The sequence below is a fragment of the Bos indicus genome, chromosome 4 (genome assembly GCF_029378745.1).
Source record: "Bos indicus isolate NIAB-ARS_2022 breed Sahiwal x Tharparkar chromosome 4, NIAB-ARS_B.indTharparkar_mat_pri_1.0, whole genome shotgun sequence".
In the NCBI taxonomy this organism is placed as follows: Eukaryota; Metazoa; Chordata; class Mammalia; order Artiodactyla; family Bovidae; genus Bos; species Bos indicus.
Genome location: NC_091763.1, coordinates 26,892,860 through 26,915,982, shown reverse-complemented (window position 1 = coordinate 26,915,982; position 23,123 = coordinate 26,892,860). Strand labels below are relative to the sequence as shown.

At 37.6% G+C, this 23,123-nt stretch overlaps 1 protein-coding gene across 1 annotated transcript; it reads left to right on the top strand.

Moving 5' to 3' along the window:
- The first annotated feature begins 18,884 nt into the window (after window positions 1–18,884).
- Window positions 18,885–20,061, top strand: PRPS1L1 (phosphoribosyl pyrophosphate synthetase 1 like 1). The gene has a single exon (XM_019959553.2). It carries the CDS (start codon window positions 19,027–19,029, stop codon window positions 20,014–20,016), a length of 990 nt encoding a protein of 329 aa, XP_019815112.2. The 5' UTR covers window positions 18,885–19,026; the 3' UTR covers window positions 20,017–20,061.
- Window positions 20,062–23,123: the final 3,062 nt, after the last annotated feature.

The following is a 23,123-nucleotide window of genomic DNA, read 5'->3' as shown; positions in this document are numbered from 1 at the left end:
CTGAGCTATTTCAAATCCTTAAAGATGATGCTATCAAAGTGCTGCACTCAATATGCCAGCAAATTTGGAAAACGCAGCAGTGGCCACAAGACTGGAAAAGGTCAGTTTTCACTCAAATCCCAAAGAAGGACAATGTTGCAGAATGTTTGAACTATTGTACAACTACACTCATTTCACATGCTAGCAAGGTTATGCTCAAAATCCTTTAAGCTAGGTTTCAGCAGTATGTGAACAGAGAACTTCCAGATGTACTAGCTGGGTTTAGAAAGGCAGAGGAACCAGAGATCAAACTGCCAACATTCAATGGATCATAGAGAAAGCAAGGGAATTTCAGAAAAACATCTGCTTCACTGACTACGCCAAAGCCTTTGATTGTGTGGATCACAACAAACTGTGGAAAATTCTTCAAGAGATGGGAATACCAGACTACCTTATCTGCCTCCTGAGAAACCTGTATGCAGGTCAAGAAGCAACAGTTAGAACCAGACATGAAACAATGAACTGCTTCCAAATTGAGAAAGGAGTATGTCAAGGCTGTATATTGTCACCCTGTTTATTGAACTTATATGTACAGTACATCATGCATAATGCCAGGCTGGATGAATCACAAACTGAAATCAAGACTGCCAGGAGAAATATCAACAACTTCAGATATGCAGATGATACCACTTTAATGGCAGAAAGGGAAGAGGAACTAAAGAGCCTCTTGATGAAGGTAAAAGAGGAGAGTGAAAAAGGTGGCTTAAAACTTAACATTCAAAAAAAAGCTAAGATCAGGATGATTTCATGGCAAATGGTGTTGTGTTAGTCCCTCAGTTGTGTCCAACTCATTGGGACCCCATGAACTGTATCCTGCCAGGCTCCTCTCTCCACGGAATTCTCTAGGCAAGAATACTGGAGTGGGTTGCCGTTCTCTTCTCCAGGGTATATTCCTGAGCCAGGGATTGAATCAGGGTCTCCTGCATTGCAGGCAGATTCTTTACTGTCTGAGCCACCAAACAGAAAGGGGAAAAGTGGAAACGGTGACAGATTTTATTTTCTTGGGTTCCAAAACCACTGCAGACGATGACTGCAGCCATAAAATTAAAAGACATTTGCTCTTTGAAAAGAAAGCTATGACAAATCTAAACAACATATTAAAAAACAGAGATATCCTTTAGCCAACAAAGGTCCATACAGTCAAAGCAATGGTTGTTCCAATAGTCATGTACAGATGTGAGAGTTGAACCATAGAGAAAGCTGAGTGCCAAAAAATTGATGCTTTCGAATTGTGGTGCTGGAAAAGACTTTCCAAAGTCCCTTGGACAGCAAGGAGATCAAACCAGTCAATCCTAAAGGAAATCAACTCTGAATATTCACTGGACAGTCTGATGCTAAAGCTGAAGCTCCAATATTTTGGCCTCCCAATGCAAAGAGCTGACTCACTAGAAAAGTCCTTGGTGCTGGGAAAGACTGAAGGCAAAAGGAGAAAGGGGCAGCAGCGGATAAGATGGTTGGATGGCATCATTGACTCAGTGGACATGAGTTTGAGCAAACTCCAGGAGGTAGTGAAGGGAAGCCTGGTGTGCTGCAGTCCATGGGGTGGCAAAGAGTTGGACACGACTTAATGATTGAACAACAACCACAACCAATATGAAGAACAGCAATGAATCTAAACCCAAAATTTCTAAGTTTTTGGACTTGTAAACTCTGCTGACTTATAAAAACAGACACTACTTCCTTAGTACTTTTATAAGCCAGGTACGAGGCTAACCCTTTATTTAAAAGCCTCATCACAAACATTGTGAAGACGTTATTATTATTAACCTCATTTTACAGATGGCATAATTAAAGAGAAGTCAAGTAAGTTGTACATATAAACACTGCTAATGTGAGATCAGACTTTGATATGCTTATGTATCCCTCATTCATATTCATTATACCATATAGCAGTCTAGCAAGTCAGGCAAGGCAACATCACAGGCAGTCATAAAGGCCCTGGAGTCAGAACACTGGAGTTCACATCCAGCCTTTACTGGATACTAAAACTGTGTGACTCAGGGAAAGTTACTCAACCTCTCTGTGCTTGTCATTTTCTTTCCTATAAAATGACAGTGTGGCTATGGTGAGGAATTCTAAATATTAGGTTTATAGTAAGTACTCAATAAATGTTAGCTACCATTACCAAGGGTCAAGGAGTCAACTCAAGCTAAAGTAGGCCTCTTTGTTATCCTGGGCACAGCAAAATCAACTTATTAATTCTACTACCCCTAATCTCTCTGTCTGGTGGGAGGAAGGCAATTCTGCTTCTACAGTATTTCTCAAAGTCATATATTTCTCCTGCTGAAGTAAACAGTCTCAGACATCTTCCCATGCCAGAACTTGTTCAGAGGTATCAGCCTCAAAGGGGTTATTAGTATAACTTTATAAACAACAACAACAAAAAGGAAATATTTGATGATGGTAATGAAACTGTAAAATTGTAAGCCAAATCAATATTCACTATAAGAAACACTGAATATCATACTTCTAACCAAGCAATATATTGTTTAAAGCAGTGGTTCTCAAAAGTACTTGGACATTAGTCTGAAAAACTCCTAGTTTGGGTTAAAGTTAAGGTGACCCAGAATTACATAAGGATCTCTGGGGATGGAGCTGAGACATCAAGTTTGGCAAGGGGGTGGTAATCTCCACAGAGGATTCTAATCTGTAACCAAAGCTGAGATTCTGCTTTAATTGCTACCAAGTAAAAATGAAAGATAAAAACTTCCCAAGGTTGAGTCTGGAAATCTATATTTTCAGAAAACATCCCAATATGATGATTGACCATATTGGGAATTGCTGCTTTAGAACAGGTGAAATTGAAAGTGAAAGTGACTCAGTCGTGTCCAGCTCTTAGTGACCCCATGACTATATAGTCCACTGAATTCTCCAGGCCAGAATACTGGAGTGGGTAGCCGCTCGCTCCTCCAGGGGATTGTCCCAACCCAGGGATTGAACCCAGGTCTCCCACATTGCAGGCAGATTCTTTACCAGCTGAGCCACCAGGGCTTCTAAGGAAGCCTAAGAACATGTAACACCCCAATAAAATAGCTGAGAGTCTTTATTTATAGTTATGAAGTCTACAGAAACATTGCCAATGGAGTTTTCAGACAGAAAATAGCTGGTAATAGTTTGGATTCCAGATCATAAAATTGAAAATAGAATCATAAGATCTCATTACTAACCTATAAACAACATACAGGAGTTGGAGGTTTAAAGTGAAGTTTAAATGTGTATTTTCCGCTTCCATTACACTTAAACCATATAACCCTTAACATAGAGCCAACATAATTCATCTTTTACCTACTAGTAATTATTTCCATAGGCAAACTGTATGAAACTCAGTCCTTATAATACAGAAGACACAGCACAAAAATCACAGCTATGTAGCAACCACGCAAAAACAGTGCTGATTTATGAAACTTAACAGACTTAGAAATAGAAACAAAGCACTAAATATTCATGAAATCCCATACACTGCCGGCACATAAGTTACATCTCAGTGATTTGTAACTTAGTTATAGGCAAAAAATAATAATCTGAGCACATCCCAACATATGGAACCTTTCTAGTGTTAAGTTTCACTAATTTTTGGTCTTATTTTATTTTGAGTCATAAATAAATTATGAACATGCTGTAAATAGTCTGTAAATAGTTAGCCATAATCTAAACCTCCCAAAGAAAAGCAAACAAAGATTTAATCAGCAAAACAAGGGAGTAACTATGGAAAGAAGAATTTAATGAAAATCTTCTCTGATTGTAATGTTTTCAGAAAGCGGTAAAAGCTCTTAAAGACACAAAGACACAAGTGAAAGAAGCAAGTAAAATTCTGTCCTTCAACAAAGCAACATCATAAACCTATCAAGCAGAATTAAAGAAAATAATCTGTGCCATGTACTCTTTGAATTAATCATAAATTCAAGCTATAATCTGATAGTTGACACAATAATCAAGGAAATCTTAACTTTCAATGAGTTACCTTGCCAATTTTGGTTCCAGTTTCATAATGTAATTATTCCAATTATTTTTTTTTTTGCATCCATAGTGATGACAGATGCAAACTTCAAATGCAAACACTATGACTATAATCCATGTTTAAAGTGGAAAGATCAAAAGCATTTCATTGGTAAAATCTAACAATTCAACCAAAAATCTGATTATTTATTTCAGATATATTGTATTTTTTTAAGAAATATAATTCAAGTAATTGTTTAAAATTCATTCTTTTTACCCTTTTTGTACCCTGATTTTCTTTTTGCCTTCAATGTGTGATAGACCATAATTAACCTGAAGTAGCTCCGGAAAGTAGTGCTGTTCTTTTACAACTGCTAAATTTAAAAAAAAAAAAAATTAGTCTAATTAGAAAAAATTTATAATCAAGATACACACAGTTGTGTGTGTGAAGTGAGGCTGTTTTCAAATGGCCTTAGTTTACCTGTGATACAAATAAATGCTCAGAGATAATGTATCACCTCCACTGAAATGCTTTTGTTCTTAAAAAAGCAAGTGTGATACTGGGATGCATAAATAGTAGTTAAGCATTAGGAATGTGAAGTGACACATCCAGAATAAAACTATAAATAAATAAAACACTGGTCAGACCCACATGAGCACAAACTGTTTATATTCAGAGATTCAAGAGAGAGATGTACAGAGCAGTAAAAATGATCAAAGGATTTAAAAATAGAACCTATAACAAAAGTCTTGACAAAATGAGATTATTCAGCAAAGGAATTTTTAATAATGGTTCTCAAGTGTGTGAAGAGGATGATATCAGCTGCTCTCCATCTTTACTGAGGAATGAATAAGTAAAAATAAGATTAAATTTCAGGAGAGTAGACTTAAGTGAGATATAAGAGGATATCTTATATCAGCTACATTTTTTAAAAGAGCAAATCATCAAAAAGATCTGAGGAATTTCCTTCCTTGGAGATATATATATATGTAAAGGTATATATTCTTGTTCAAAATGTTTCAGTGAAGTCTACTACCATCAGAACTCAGGATAGGAAGACCATACTTCCCAATCACCATTTACTGGTTTCAAATACTCTAAAAATGGAGACTTACTATGTCATCAGAAGAATTAAACACTGAACTATTCAAAAGATTTTGTGGTTTATAATTAAAATATGTTCAGTCCATATTAGATAACTAAAGTAAATGAGAAACCATCTTTTTTTAGTTAACCAATAAGTTTCTACATGGCCTGTGACAAACTTTCTTTTTAAAGAGACTTTACTCTATCCTTACATGTGGAGAAAATCTGCTATCATACGGATTAGGCTGTCAGTGTCTTCCCGTCTCTCACCTGACACAGGAGTACTTCGGTAATGAATCTAGTTCATGAAGTCAGCTGGAACCACGCTCTCTCTGGAACAGGCATACCTTCAGCATGTGACCCTCTCATCACAACTCTCTCTGATCCCACAGGAGAGATATGGACACAGCAATAATTTGCTGGTTCTATTATACTGTTATCAGCACTCCCAGAGGAAGATAAATGCCAAGTGAAAGAAGAAACTGGAGCAGGTCTCCATGTAGACCAATTCTGCTGTCACTGATCAAAATTTTCAATGCTTGTCTGTATTCTGTGCAAATAAATAGCTAACATTTATGAAGTATATGCTACATACATATAATATAAAAAGTAAAAAGTAACTGTTACTGCTGGTTCATAATTGTTCTACTTATTTAATCCTCACAATCTGAAGAGGTTGATACTATTATTGTCATCCCTTTTATAGATGAAGAAACTTTGGCAAAGACATGTTAAGTAATTTGCCCAAAGCCACCAAGATGTTAAGCTATTGAGCCAGAATTCAAACCCAAATAATCCGGCATCAGACCCTGCAGGCAAATTGATAACACAAAACTGCCCCTCTGTTGTTGGATTAAATATACAAAAAATAAAAACTTGCTTTTTTCCATTCTCTACATTATACTTGGAAGCATCATTAATTACTACCTTTCTAGGCACCAAACACAGTGCAGAACCAGCCAAAGTTAGTGAAAATAAACTAATGCTTTAAATTTATATATAATTTTCAAGAAATAAAATAATATCTCATTGTCATAAATTCATTTATCCACTGGCAAAACCTCTTTTTTCATGTCTACAAAAAGAAGAAAACAGATTGACACTAATAAGCTGTTTCTTGTTTTTCATTGTAGTTTATTTGAAAAGAGAGCTCATGAATTGAATTGATAAGAAGTAAATTAACATATAAGGATATGAAGCAGAATGTATTTACACAGAAAGTGACTGTTGGTGAAGTAAACTGCTAAAGTCAACAACAATCACAAGCAATATTTTTAAAGCCAAATTACTAGAAGGTAGTATATAGAATATACATTCATTATATATCTTTAGTTTCTCTTAGCACTGACCTTAAATTTATAATAAATATAAGAATAACCTTGATTTCAAAGGTCCTAGCAAACATGAGAAAACCAAGTTGGAACTATAACTACCATGGCACAAGCACACTCTAGCTAATTCAAAAAGTGAGCGCTCTCTCTGAAGGTCCCACTGTGAGCTATTTCTGACAATTTCTCAGACTATCGGTTTCTATTACTTATAAATAGCCTGCAGACTTGTCCAGTCCAGTCTCTTTATCAGCCACCATGACACAGTCTCTGCTACCACTAACTTTCCTGAGATGGCTTCTCTCAGGCACAAGTGTTCTTTGCCTGTGGCAATTGCTGCTTCCTGCTTCCACCATTCTGCCCTCAGGGAGGGAATATGAGCAAACTCTCACCCTAAATTCTGGATTCAAGAGCTAAGACTAACTATAATTATCTTGGGTTTCAGTTTTACAGATTTCAAGGGTCAAGGGTAATGGAAGTTAAGGCCTGAGGCCTGTCCAAGGTGAAGAGTCTCATGGGAGACTTTTGACTCATTAAATTGGGGCCCCAAAGCTTTCTATGGAACCACAGGTAAACCTGCGCCCACGATCTATAGGAGGGAAAGGTGGTTTGTTGTTGAGCATAGCACACAGCAGAGAAAAACAGTGTTCAGAAACAGAGGTGAAGGGGCTAGGAGGTCTGGATCCATGAGAAGATGTGAACTTAGGTTACCCTTGCATAGTTCTGCAGCCTAAGGTTATATCAGCTTGACAGTCCAGGGAAACTTAAGGTAGTCCCAGACTAACAGCAACTCCATACAGGAGTCAGAAACAAATTCTCTCTAGAAGAAAAAAATTTCATTCTAGGCCTCAAAGAATTTCCTCAAATAAAATTTCATATGCCATAATGGTACATACCTAAGTATAAACAAGCACAAAGGAAAAAGAGCAAGCATGAGCAAGAAAAACAGACAGCAGATACAGATTTCAAAAACTTCAGATACTGAAATTACTAGATGTATCTTATAAAACAGCTATTGTACTATTTTTTAATAGATTGATGGATCTAGAAATTAACATAGTGAATAAAGTTAGAGAAAGACAAATACTATAAAATGATATCATTTATATCTGAAATATAAAAAATAATACCAAAATAAATCTATATACAAAACAAAACCAGACTCATAGAAATGGAAAACAAACCTGTGGTTACCAAAGGTGAGAGGGAGGTGGGGAGGGGCAAATTAGAAGTATGAGATTAACAGATACAAATTACTAGACGTAAAAATAGATAAACAACAAGGGTTAACTCTATAACACAGGGCATTATATTCAGCATCTCATAAGAATGTATAATGAAATGCAGTCTGAAAAAAATAACTAAATTATTATTCTGTACTCCTGAAAGTAACACAATACTGTAAATCAACTATACTTAAATAAATAAATAGGAAAAATAAAAATACACTTAACTAGGCTATAACCAACCCAAGTTTCCACCTCCCCCAAAAAATAGTTTGAAATAAGGATAAGTTTGAAGACAACGTTCACAGAGCAATGAACTCTAAAAACTGCCCCAGGAGAACTTTAAAAGACTAAACAAAATGTCTTCAAATGAAAAATGCAATAATTAAAATAAAAAACTCAACAGTTGCTCACATCTATTAGAACAGCCAAAATCTAGAACACTGACAGCACCTAATAATGGTGAGAATGTGGTGCAGCACAAACTCTCATACATTGTTGGGAATACAAAATGGTACAGTCACTTTGGAAGACAGATTGTCATTTTTCTCACAAAACTAAATATACTCTTATTATACAATCCAGAAATCGCACTCCTTGATATTTAACAAAGGAGGTGAAATTTTTCAGTTCAGTTCAGTTCAGTTCACCGGCTCAGTCATGTCTGAGCCTTCGCTATTCCATGGACTGCAGCATGCCAGGCTTCTCTGTCCATCATCAGCTCCTGGAGTTTACTCAAACTAATGTCCATTGAGTCAGTGATGCCATCCAACCATCTCATCCTCTGTCATCTCATTCTACTCCCGCCTTCAATCTTTCCCAGCATCAGGGTCTTTTCCAATAGGTTGGCTCTCCTTATCAGGTGGCCAAAGTATTAGAGTTTCAGTTTCAGCATCAGTCTTTCCAATGAATGTTCAGAACTGATTTCCTTTAGAATTGACTGGCTGGATCTCCGTGCAGTCCAAGGGACTCTCAACAGTCTTCTGCAACACCACAGTTCAAAAGCATCAGTTCTTAGCGCTCAGCTTTCCTTAGAGTCCAACTCTCACATCCATACATGACTACTGGAAAAACCATGGCTTTGACTAGAAGGACCTTTGTTGGCAAAGTAATGTCTCTGCTTTTTAATATGCCATCTAGGTTGGTCATAACTTTTCTTCCAAGGAGCAAGTGTCTTTTAATTTCATGGCTGCAATCACCATCTGCAGTGATTTTGAAGCCCAAAGAAATAAAGTCTGTCACAAGGTAGGTTCACCCTTGGTAAAAATAAAAATGTACCATACTGGTGAATGACGTTGATAATAAGGGAGGCTATATGTGTGTGAGGGCAGGGGGTACATGAGAAATCTCTGTACCTTGCACTCAATTTTGTTGTAAGGTTAAACTGTTCTAAAAAATTAAGTTGTTTAAATAACTCAATAAACTGGTTTATAAAATAACAGACCCATATAAAAAGAGATGATAAAGAATCTGCCTATACTGCAGGAGACCCGGGTTTGATCCCTAGATTGGGAAGATCCCCTGGAAAGGAAATGGCAACCCACTCCAGTATTCTTGCCTGGAGACTTCCACAGACAGAGGAGCCTAGCAGGCCCCAGACCATGGTGTCACAAAGATTCAGACACTACTAAGTGACTAGTTCAGTTTAGTTCAGTCGCTCAGTCTTGTCTGACTCTTTGTGACCCCATGAACCACAGCACACCAGGCCTCCCTGTCCACCACCAACTCCCGGAGTTCACCCAAACCCATGTCCATTGAGTCGGTGATGCCATCCAACCATCTCATCCTCTGTTGTCCCCTTCTCCTCCTGGCCTCAATCTTTCCCAGCATCAGGGTCTTTTCCAATGAATCAGCTCTTCGCATGAGGTGGCCAAAGTATTGGAGTTTCAGCTTCAGCATCAGTCCTTCCAATGAACATTCAGGACTGATTTCCTTTAGGATGGACAGGTTGGATCTCCTTGCAGTTCAAGGGACTCTCAACAATCTTCTCCAACACCACAGTTCAAAAGCATCAATTCTTCTGTGCTCAGTTTTCTTTACAGTCCAACTCTCACATCCATACATGACTATTGAAAAAACCATAGCCTTGACTAGACGGACCTTTGCTGGAAAAGTAATGTCTCTGCTTTTGAATATGCTATCTAGGTTGATCATAACTTTCCTTCCAAGGAGTAAGCATCTTTTAATTTCATGGCTGCAGTCACCATCTGCAGTGATTTTGGAGCTCAGAAAAATAAAGTCAGACACTGTTTCCACTGTTTCCCCATCTATTTGCCATGAAGTCATGGGACCAGGTGCCATGATCTTAGTTTTCTGAATGTTGAGCTTTAAGCCAACTTTTTCACTCTCCTCTTTCACTTTCATCAAGAGGCTCTTTAGTTCTTCTTCACTTTCTGCCATAAGGGTGGTATCAGCTGCATATGTGAGGTTATTGATATTTCTCCCAGAAATCTTGATTCCAGCTTGTACTTCCTCCAGCCCAGCATTTCTCATGATGTACTCTGCATATAAGTTAAATAAGTAGGGTGACAATATACTGCCTTGATGTACTCCTTTTCCTATTTGGAACAGTCTGTTGTTCCATGTCCAGTTCTAACTGTTGCTTCCTGACCTGCATACAGATTTCTCAAGAGGCAGGTCAGTGGTCTGGTATTCCCATCTCTTGAAAAATTTTCCACTGTTTATTGTGATCCACACAGTCAAAGGCTTTGGCATAGTGACTAAGTGACTAACACACACACATATATGAAAATAGAATGAGTAAGCTGGAAGACAGGGCAGAAGAGAAGCAGAATACAATGCAGACACGCAAATATTTTTTAAAGAAACTGAAACACAGGTTCCTGGAAAACAGAATGAGAGATATATTTTGAGTTTCATCAGAATTCCAGTGAGAGGAAAAAGAATTAGACAGAAGCAATATTTGAAGAAGCAATTAAAAAACAATTCACAACTAATGGAAAAACACTAACCTATAGACTCAAGAAACCAACCGAATCTCAAGCAAGTAATTACTTTACAAAATTCCACACCTAGACATATAATAGTGATTGTGCATCAGAACAGAGAAGGCAATGGCACCCCACTCCAGTACTCTTGCCTGGAAAATCCCATGGATGGAGGAGCCTGGTGGGCTGCAGTCCATGGGGTCGCTAAGAGTCAGACACGACTGAGTGACTTCATTTTTACTTTTCACTTTCCTGCATTGGAGAAGGAAATGGCAACCCACTCCAGTGTTCTTGCCTGGAGAATCCCAGGGACGGGGGAGCCCGGTGGGCTGCCGTCTATGGGGTCGCACAGAGTCGGACACGACTGAAGTGACTTAGCGGTGGTGCATCAGAAAGAAATAAAAGGAAAAGGAAAGAGAGAAGGAAATAGAGAAAGGAAGGAAAGAAGGAAGTGATGGAGGAAGGAAAATCAAAATCTTCTGGAGGAGAAAAAATGTATTTTTAAAAGAATAGCATTAAAGGAGACTGAGTTCTAAACTCCAAGCCAAAGTTTTTCAACAGCAGTATCTTGAAAATCTATAAGGATATTTTTCAAGCAAATGCAAATGACCCCAAATGAAAGGCTTAAAATGTAAAAATAAGAGCAAAAAGAGTAGATACATATAGTTACATATACACAGGTGCACGTGTGCTAAGTCCCTTCAGTCGTGTCCATCTCTTTGCAAACCTGTGGACCATGCCAGGCTCCTCTCTCCATGGGATTCTCCAGGAAAAAATACTGGAGTGGGTTGCATTCCTTTCTCCAGGGGATCTTCCCGACCCAGGGATCGAATCAGCATCTCTTGCATCTCCTGCCCTGGCAGCGGGGTTCTTTACCGCTAGTGCCACCGGGTATATGTACGTGAACGTTGGTTACATACAATAACAATACTAATGTGATTGCAGAAGTAAAAAAGAGGAGGAAGGAAAGAAGGAAAATAGGAAAATCAACCAAACCTTTTAAAAGATTACTAACATAACTATATTAACACCAGACAAATTAGAATTTAAGCCAAAAGGCATTACTAGAAAAGTATTACTTTAAAATGATATCTCAGTTCATCAAAAAGTTACAGCAACTTAAATTTGTAAATAACAAGCCTCAAAATACAGAGAAATTAAAAAAGAGAAACACAAGGACAGAGAGATATATAGCAATAATCACTGTGGAAATTTTAACATATTGATCTCGTTATTTGATAAAATAGATTTTTTTTAATCAGTAAAGATACAGAAAATAAAAATAACATCACAAACAAACCTCATCTAATGTGTGTGTGTATGTACATAGCACTCAAGAGTATGTACTTTTTCTAGCAGACAAGAAAGACTTAGGAAAAGTGACCACCTACGAACATACAAGTTTGGCAAATTTCAAAGGACTTAAATCACACAGAGCACGTTTTCTGACTTCAGTCAAGCTCACACAGCAAGGAAGACCCAGCACAGCCAAATAAATAAATAAAATTAACAGATTTCTGGTGAAACTGATCAAAAAGAAAGAGAATAGTTTCAAAATCTAATACCAGAAATGACAAAAGTAATCACATTAAATATGCTGCAGATATAAAAATATACAGTAAAAGGGTACTGTGGGAACTATTGTTAATAGATTTGAAAATTTAGATAAAATAGGAAATTTTGCATAAAAATAAAACTTAAGAAAACTGACCAAAACATGGAAATATGTACATAAATAATAATCTATAACCTAAATGTAACTGATAACCATTAGAAAAACTGAATAAGTAGTCAAATATCTTCTGGTGCAGTTCCACCTAATGTCAAAGTTTATACAACTTTTCCATAGAATAGAAAAAGATGAAATGCTCTCCAACTCATACATAGGTAGCATAATCTTGCTTTCTTAACCTAGAAATTAACCTAGAATTATGGTCTAAATTTTCTCATAAAGGTACAAGAAAATATTCTAAATAAAATATAGGCTAACTGAATCAACTAATATATAAAAAGGATAATATGTCATTATTGAATTGGGTTTATCCTATGAATGTAAGGTCTGTTTAACATTAGAAAAGTAATCATTATAATTTACCATATTAAGAGGATAACCACGAAAAATCCTAACAATCATGAAAGAGGCAGAAAAAAGCACTTGATATAATCCAAGTCCCTTTCTTGATTAAAAAAAAAAGAAGTAGAAACGTTCAAAAAACTAATAATAGGATGGATTTAACCTTATAGAGCATTTCCTAAATACAACATACAAACATCATACATAATGGTAAAACATTAAAAAAATTTCCTTTTAAAATTAGAAATAAGGCAAGAATGCCCACTTGTCACCACTTCCAGTCAACCTGACATTAGAGGTCTAGCTAGCACCACAAGGCAAGGAGGGAAAGTACAAGGAATAGAATGAAGAGCTATGTTGTTATTTATTTCCAGATGATATATGGTTTATATAGAAACTTGTAAAAGTCACAAATAAATTTTTTAAGAACAGACACAAAATTTAGACTATCGAATATATTACTATGTAATAGAAAATACAATTTCCCATGATACCATTTAAATCATACAAAATGAAGTACCTGGAAATACCTTAAAAATGTAAAAATACATATCTGAGGATAGATTTCTATGCAAAAATTACAATACCTTATTGTCATTTAATAGAGTAATTTAAAAGAGAAAAAGCTGGGAGCTGCAGCTGACACCTGTCCCTAGCATCTCAAGAGAGTACTGTACCACATATTGCTAGCCCAGGAAAAGATCAAAATCCAACTTCAGTTTATAATGAAAGTGATTTCTTTTACTACGTCGTAAAGTTGAAAAATTGTTAGTTGAACCAATGTAAGTTGGAAAGAGTCTGAACAATGGTTTCCTCCCAAATGGCAACATCAGATTAAATTAGCAAGTATTTACTCTGTACAATACTTAGGATCATCTTGGACATGTGCTTTTCAGAGTTTGATGAAAAGACTTTCTCAGTGATGAATGCTGTACGATACTCAAGGAGGGGAAATGGGATAATACACAGGAGAGCCTCTTCAATTCAGTTCAGTCACTCAGTCGTGTCCGACTCTTTTCCACCCCATGAATCGCAGCACGCCAGGCCTCCCTGTCCATCACCAACTCCCAGAGTTCACTCAAACTCACGACCATGGAGTCGGTGAAGCCATCCAGCCATCTCATCTTCTGTTGTCCCCTTTTCCTCCTGCCCCCAATCCCTCCCAGCATTAGAGTCTTTTCTAATGAGTCACCTCTTCGCATGAGGTGGCCAAAGTACTGGAGTTTCAGCTTTAGCATCATCCCTTCCAAAGCCTCTTAGTTTCATTTCATTCAATTCTTCAGTGCTAATTCAGTGCTAATAAGTGGTAATAGTTTTCAGTTGTTCAAATATCTAATGGATTTTTTAAATACCCCAAATAAGAATTCACATCTTACATGTATTTGCTAAAGTATTTCTGGAACATACTATAGGTATTTTAAGTTGAAGGATATAAATATATACACTTGGAAGGAAAGTTATGACCAACCTAGATACCATATTCAAAAGCAGAGACATTACTTTGCCAACAAAGGTTTGTCTAGTCAAGGCTATGGTTTTTCCCGTGGTCATGTATGGATGTGAGAGTTGGACTGTGAAGAAGGCTGAATGCCGAAGAACTGATGCTTTTGAAGTGTGGTGTTGGAGAAGACTCTTGAGAGTCCCTTGGACTGCGAGGAGATCCAACCAGTCCATTCTGAAGGAGATCAGCCCTGGGATTTCTTTGGAAGGGATGATGCTAAAGCTGAAACTCCAGTACTTTGGCCACCTCATGCGAAGAGTTGACTCATTGGAAAAGACTCTGATGCTGGGAGGGATTAGGGGCAGGAGGAGAAGGGGACGACAGAGGATGAGATGGCTGGATGGCATCACTGACTCGATGGACGTGAGTCTGAGTGAACTCTGGGAGTTGGTGATGGACAGGGAGGCCTGGCGTGCTGTGATTCATGGGGTCGCAAAGAGTCGTACATGACTGAGCGACTGATCTGATCTGATCTGATCTGATCTATGTATATATATATGTATGTATATATATACAGTTCATAAAGGACTATGTGACATTTGAAAGCAATATTCAGATGTACAAAAGAACACGAAAAGATCTAGAAGCAAAATAAAATATGCCAAACTTACAAGGGCTAGTGAAATGAGTAGAAGCAAAGTAAATCAACTAGCACCTTTTATCTTCTCAAATGGTAAAATAAATGTAAATGATGCAAACTAGTGGTTCTCAAAAGTGTGGTCACCAGAACAGCAGCATCAGCATCACCTGGTGTCTTGTAAGAAACATGAAGTTTGAGGCTCCCCTCGGGGGACTGACTGATCAATAACTCTAGGGATGAGGCTCTGGAATCTCATACTCCCTACTGGTGATCCTGCTGCCCATAAAACTGGAGAATCACTGAACCATTTCAAACCATATGACATTCAATATATTCTTATGTGAATGGACAATTGGTCTTAATGTTTATTATGAAGATTAGTGATCACAATGGAAGGGAAAAACAAAGTCTTTAAAATGGGTTGAATAGCATAAATGGAACTTGCATTTTGTCAAATTAACATAAGTATCTTTTTACTAATTTCAGGAAACTGATACTCTACATGAGAAGGGAAAGATCTATTATCAATAGCTGCCTTAAAATACTTTAAAATATTTCACATAAATATTTAGAGAGATATGTTTATTGAAATTAACCAGTTATGGAACCTCTCCATATATTGCCTCAAGTATATTGCAGCACACCTAACTTTATTATAATTCCAAGACTATTTTTTCATACTAAGATTTTTAAGTTCACTATAAAGTTTTTTAATTCCAAAATGTGTTTAAAAAATACCATCATAAGTCTAATATACTCAAAATTAAAGTCACATTTCTGAATAACAAAATTTTTGTCTTTTTCTTCTATTTGTTTCACTCATATTTACTTACCTAATCACCATCTTCACATCTATTGTATAAAATGACAGATTTCCAACTAAAAGCTCAGTAAACACACACAGTAGTCAACTTTAATTGTAAACAATCACAAAACAAACTTTAAAGCATTTCTACCAATATAAAGCTCTGTGGGAAATTGTTTTCTCAAAGTATTGTAGATGATTATTATGAACAAAATAAAAGAGGTAAGGTAATGTTACAATAATGATCTGGAACTGTGAGTCAAATGAGGAAGATTAAAGGCACAAAGAAACTCTTCCTAATAAACAAGCAGATAACTGCTGGAAAGAAAAATATGTTACTTTTTGAAATTAACTGCCAAACATTCTCAACCTACACAAATCTGTCATAAAGGACATCTAAATCTGTCCTTGTTTGTAACGTGTGTTGTGACAAGATTTGACAGTTTATCAAAGAACTATAATTGCCACCTAAACATCTAGCATTTTGTCAACTGCAAGCATGTTTAGTGAAAGCATTTATTTTACTTAAAATACAACAACCATTTTTCTCCACTTTCTGAAAGAACTGACTGAATTTCTTTTCTCCTTAGCTGATCAAGCTGTATCAGGGCTCTCTGAATTATTTATGTTGAAATTGTGAAGGGTAAAAGAATAATCAGTAAAGCAAGAAACTTATTACCAAGGTAATAGATATATTCTGGGTATTGACTCAAAAGACCTTCAAAATATAGCAATTCTTACAGATCTGTAAAGATGACATTTAAATATGCTGGCCTTGGGAAGGAGAAAGATAAGGCATTTTCTCCATACCACAATTTCTGTTTCCAGAGTAATTTATTAAGAAACAATGTCTTAAATAGAAAGAATGTGTTATTCAATGGGCATTATGCCTCCCTGTAACTTTGGTCTGAAACAGTGACAAGATAGATGTCTTTCTCAACCTACAGAGACTAAAATAAACAGTAGCTAAATCCCCTTACAGCAGATCCATGTAACATAAATATCAGAGTAAAAAAGATATTTCTATGACATTACTAATCACTTATCTCTTTCTGGAAATAATTTTTTAAAGTAAAAGGATTTTCCAGTCTCAGTTTTGGGGTTTTGTTCTTTGTTGTAGATGTTCAATAGAAGAGTAAAGATTTTGTGCAACAATTTCTGCGTGACCTTTTGACTTTTCGTTCATTCTGACAGACCTCAAATAAAAGGCCAAGACATGATACACTAAGAAAAGCCCTATTTGGAAATTCAGGGATTCTGTGTCCTAATCCACATTCTGCCTCAAATTACCTGTTAGATCCCAGGCAACTTGCTTAATTTCTCTGAGCCTTGGTTCCATATCTGTGAATTGGGATGTTAGACCTAGTGGTTTCTAAGGTCATTTCCATCTTTAACATTTTATGATTCTAGACAAATCCCTGTAAGTGTGAGGTGTTGCAAGAGTGAGAGCATGGAGCAAAAATAGCAGCAACACAAAAATTTCTCCTACTTAACACCTCAAGGAAAATGCAACCAACTATGGTTTTTAATGTTTACATTAGCATCACTTCGATTTGGGTAATAATAAGTCTATTTAAAAACCTGTTTTGTTTTTCTTTAAAAACTGAAAACTGTGTGACATGTTGAGAACACTAAGAGAAAAATCATTTTAATCAAAGCTGCAAGTACTTTTCAGTGCTGCTAAATTAAGCCACAGAATTTTCTTTAGAAATCACTGTATGTAATCTTGGCTGAGGATGAGAATTATATAGTATAGGTGTGTCTGTGGATTTTGTGATAGGAAAGAACATGAATGAAGGGTTGTGGACTGAAATGGGCTGCTATAAGGTTCAAAATATTATTTAGTAATTTCAAAATATTATAAAATAATTATTTTGGTTTTAGATAAAATAAAAATATCCCAGAACCAAATGTCAAACACACAATTAACATGATAAAGTTTTCTGATCTCTAATGTCTACATTATTTTTATGACACAGTTTGTTGTCAAAACCCCTGGTATCTATGATCCCCTCTACGTTTCAGCCCTTAACTCCAACCCCTAATGCATTTGGAAGCAGTGTACTTAAATTTGCTAGCAAAGATGTTAATCATCATACATATTTTTTTAGTCTTTTTTAAATTATAAAAGTAATGAAGGTTCAAATACCACATTAACAATGTCAATAAATTGTGCATAACTAGCCCCAACTACTATCAACCTACTCCCATCTCCAAAGGTAATCATAATAAGATGTCCCTAGTGGCTCAGTGAATGGCTAATAATCCTCCTGCCAATGAAGGGACACGGGTTTGATCACTGATCCAGGAAGATTCCACCTGCCTCAAGGTAACTAACCCTACACGCTGCAACTATTGAAGCCTGAGTGCCCTAGAGGCAGTGCTCTACAACAAGAAAAGCCACTGCAATGAGAACCCGGTGCCCCACAACTAGAGAGTTGCCCCCGCTGGCCACAACTAGAGAAAGCCCACATACAGCAAGGAAGACGCAGGCAGCCAAAAATAAATAAATAATTTTTTAAAGACTTCCATAATTATTTGATGCTCTGACTATATTACTTAATTTTAAATACATAAATATATTATGCATATTTTTATGAATTTTTTTCACATTTAAAAATAAATTGGAGATACTTCTATATGATTTCTTTCGCATGACTATTACAATCTCTTTAACAGCAGCCCTGTGTACCAACTATACATTACCTGATAATTTAGCTATTGACAGACATTTATTGGTTTCCATATTTTGCTTTTATAAACAATTCTAGAGAGTTACTATTCGTCATTCACCATCTTGTACTCTGTAAAAGGCTCAAAAACTTGACACACATAATACCTCAGGAAATTTTGACTAAAAGGATTAACACAGAAAGAAATAGTTATCAATATATTTTAAGAATATTTCTAGGGAGTAGATTCCTAGAAGACACATTGAGTCAAAAGTTATATGCGAAATTTCCCTCACAAAATCCCTCACTTAAACATCCCATTAGAATAGAAGGAATTATCTATCATAATTTTGGCTCAACTGGTGTGTGAAAATGTATCATTTTCTTGATTTCTAGTGTTTTTTTTTTCATATGTTTATTCTTACTTACCTTTCCTCGCTTGAAAGAACTCAGGACACATTCTAGATATTTCCTCCAGTCCAGAACTTTTCGAAGTTACATTTTTTGCCTAACAGAAATTTTATATTTTCACTTATTCAGATTTAAGCTGCCCTTGGAAACTAAAACAGGCACTAACAGAAGGGGGAAAAAAGTTCACGAACTGAAAAAATGTTTAATTCTCTTTTGTGAGGTCCGTTCCAAGCAGGAATTTTTTTTTTTTTTAATATCTAGGGTAGCAGTTTAAAATCGCGCACCGCCTGACGGGACCGGAAGCACAGAGTAACAACCAGAAGCCGTTAGTTAGAGTCTACAGTATCTGGCGCCCGATGTGGCGCCTGGCATAGTCTGCCGTCTGAGTTTTGTTCCTGTCTCAGCTGCCGGCGTGATCAATGGACGCAAAGAGCCTACTGCAGTTGACCAAAAAGCCAAATATCAAAATCTTCAGCGGCAGCTCCCACCAGGACTTATCCCAGAAAATCGCCGACCGATTGGGCCTGGAGCTGGGCAAGGTGGTGACCAAGAAATTAAGCAACCAGGAGACCTGCGTGGAAATTGGCGAGAGTGTGCAAGGAGAGGATGTCTACATAGTGCAGAGTGGCTGTGGCGAAATCAATGACAATTTGATGGAGCTTTTGATCATGATTAATGCCTGCAAGATTGCTTCAGCAGGCCGGGTTACGGCAGTTATCCCGTGCTTCCCGTATGCCCGGCAGGATAAGAGAGGTGAGAGCCGAGCCCCGATCTCCGCCAAACTTGTTGCAGATATGCTGTCAACGGCAGGCGCAGATCATATCATCACGATGGACCTACATGCCTCTCAAATTCAGGGCTTTTTTGATATCCCAGTAGACAATTTGTGTGCAGAACCTGCTGTCCTGAAGTGGATAAAGGAGCAAATCTCTGACTGGAGGAGCTGCACGATAGTCTCCCCAGATGCTGGTGAAGTTAAGAGAGCGACCTCCATTGCAGACAGATTGAATGTGGACTTTGCCTTGATTCACAAAGTACGGAAGAAAGCCGGTGAAGTGGACGGAATGGTACTAGTGGGAGATGTGAAGTATCGTGTGGCTATCCTTGTGGATGACATGGCTGACACTTGTGGTACAATCTGCCACGCAGCCGACAAAGTTCTCTCAGCTGGAGCCACCAGAGTTTATGCGATCTTGACTCATGGAATCTTTTCTGGCCCAGCCGTTACTCGCATTAACAGTGCAGGCTTTGAAGCAGTCGTAGTCACCAATACCGTACCTCAGGAGGATAAGATGAAGCACTGCTCCAAAATACAGGTGATTGACATCTCCATGATTCTTGCAGAAGCCATCAGAAGAATTCACAGTGGGAAATCTGTCTCCTACCTGTTCAGCCATGTCCCATTATAATCAGAATAATGTTGGGAGTTGTGTATTAAATAAAATAAGATAAAATATATCCTGACCATTAGTTTGCCTTGATGTTTGATGAAAAGTTTGACGGAATACCCTGCTTGCTACAGCGTGGCTTTCTAAATCCCACATCATGTATATTAGATGTTTATTTTAGATTGGAATTGCTAGAATTTCCTATCTAGGTCATCTCATTCTGGCTTCTTTGATGAGTTTGTGAGCCTTGCAGCTTTAACTACAGGTCAGCTGCTAACTTCAGACTTTGAAGGTGTTGTGTGGAGTTCTTTGAAAGTAACTGGGGAAACTTGGTATACTTAATATGGGATGCTTCAGGGTTTACTTTATCCAGAATAGCTAACAATGCAGCCAACCAAGCCCACCACTGCCACCACCATATCTCCATACCACCAACCCCTCCCTATTCCCTGTGTTCCACGGTACCCCATCCCCAAGTATCATAAGTTCTCTAAGATCTGTGCTAAATTACATGAAGAGCCCTGTGCAACCCAAACCTTGAGCCACCTGCAAGGCCAGAGCAGCAGCTTTCAGATTGAATAGCCATTGGGGAGAATCATGAGAATATGCTACTTGAGAGGAAGAAAATAACTCTGTCACCATGTTTGGAAACTATGTATTTTTTTCAATTTATTTTTCATTGAAGGACAATTGGTTTACAGAATTTTGTTAGTTACTACCAAACATCAACATGAATCAGCCATAGGTAAGAGACTATGTATTTTTTGTTTCTTCACTATACCTGTTCTTTTTGATTTAGCTTTACTTCCAACCATCTTACATTTTCCTGGTCAAATGTCCTGTTGAATCCAAATTATCAATGTAGCAGTCTTCTGGAAAGCAAATCCACTTCATACTATATAGTCTCTAAAATTTGCATTATATAGTTTCTAAAATCTCTAAAGTTTTTGCTGTAGCTTAATATAAATCTGAGGTTATCGATATTTCTCCCAGAAATCTTGATTCCAGCTTGTGCTTCTTCCAGCTCAGCGTTTCTCATGTTGTACTCTGCATATAAGTTAAATAAGTAGGGTGACAATATACAGCCTTGACGTACTCCTTTTGCTATTTGGAACCAGTCTGTTGTTCCATGTGCAGTTCTAACTGATTGCTTCCTGACCTGCATATAGGTTTCTCAAGAGGCAGGTCAGGTGGTCTGGTATTCCCATCTCTTTCAGAATTTTCCACACTTTATTGTGATCCACACAGTCAAAGGCTTTGGCATAGTCAATAATGCAGAAATAGATGTTTTTCTGGAACTCTCTTGCTTTTTCCATGATCCAGCAGATGTTGGCAATTTAATCTCTGATTCCTCTGCCTTTTCGAAAACCAGCTCGAACATCTGGAAGTTAACGGTTCACGTATTGCTGAAGCCTGGCTTGGAGAATTTTGAGCATTACTTTACTAGCGTGTGAGATGAGTGCAATTGTGCGGTAGTTTGAGCCTTCTTTGGCATTGCCTTTCTTTGGGATTGGAATGACAATGGACCTTTTCCAGTCCTGTGGCCACTGCTGAGTTTCCTAAATTTGCTGGCATATTGAGTGCAGCACTTTCACAGCATCATCTTTCAGGATTTGAAATAGCTCAGCTTTATGACAGAAAGTGAGTGAGTGAGTGAAGTCGCTCAGTTGTGTCCAACTCTTTGCAACCCCGTGGACTGTAGCCCACCAGGCTCCTCCATCCATGGGATTCTCCAGGCAAGAATACTGGGGTGGGTTGCCATTTCCTTCTCCAGGGGCTCTTCCCAACCCAGGGATCGAACCCAGGTCTCCTGCATTGCAGGCAGACGCTTTAACCTCTGAGCCACCAGGGAAGCCCATGGCAGAAAGTGAAGAGGAACTAAAAAGCCTCTTGATGAAAGTGAAAGAGAAGAGTGAAAAAGTTGACTTAAAGCTCAACATTCAGAAAACGAAGATCATGGTTCTGGTCCCATCGCTTCATGGAAAATAGATGGGGAAACAGTGGAAACAGTGTCAGACTTTATTTTTTTGGGCTCCAAAATCACTGCAGATGGTGACTGCAGCCATGAAATTAAAAGACGCTTACTCCTTGGAAGAAAAGGTATGACCAACCTAGATAGTATATTAAAAAGCAGAGACATTACTTTGCAACAAAGATCCGTCTAGTCAAGGCTATGGTTTTTCCAGTAGTCATGTATGGATGTGAGAGTTGGACTGTGAAGAAAGCTGAGCACCAAAGAATTGATGCTTTGAACTGTGGTGTTGGAGAAGACTCTTGAGAGTCCCATGGACTGCAAGGAGACCAACCAGTCCATTCTAAAGGAGATCAGCCCTGGGAGTTCTTTGGAAGGAATGATGCTAAAGCTGAAATTCCAGTACTTTGGCCACCTCATGCGAAGAGTTGACTCATTGGAAAAGACTCTGATGCTGGGAGGGATTGGGGGCAGGAGGAAAAGGGGACGACAGAGTATGAGATAGCTGGATGACATCACCGACTCAATGGACATGGATTTGGGTGAACTCCGGAAGTTGTTGATGGACAGGGAGGCCTGGCGTGCTGCAATTCATGGGGTTGCAAAGAGTCAGACACAACTGAGCAACTGAACCGAACTGAATCTAAATCTACTACTGCCATGGAAGTAGATTTTAGGTACGTGTTGTGGTACTGTTTGATTAAGCATTTAATTTTAATCTTCCTTGCATTTGGTTGGCCTCTAAGATGACTTCAGATTTACATTTTTTAATTTATATTATTGTCCCTTATAGAGAAATCCAATAAAAAGTCTGCATGTATGTGAGAAAAATTAATATCTTATTTAGATACACCCTGAAATTTCTGGACTCCAAGAAAATTCAGACATGCCCTAAAAGTTTCTGAGAGGTAAAACATAAGATAGTTTTAAAGAAACAATATTCAGATTTCTGTCAGATTTCTCATTTGATCTCTCAGGTAATAAGCAAAATGGAATAATACTCTTGCAGCTCTAAAGGAATATTATTTTTAATAGTTTCTGAGCTTAGCCAAACTATTACCAAGTTTAGGGGCAAAATTAAGGGACTTTTATGTACTAAAGGACTCAGAAACTTTACCACCATAAAACGGTCCTGAAAGTATTACTTGAGGATACT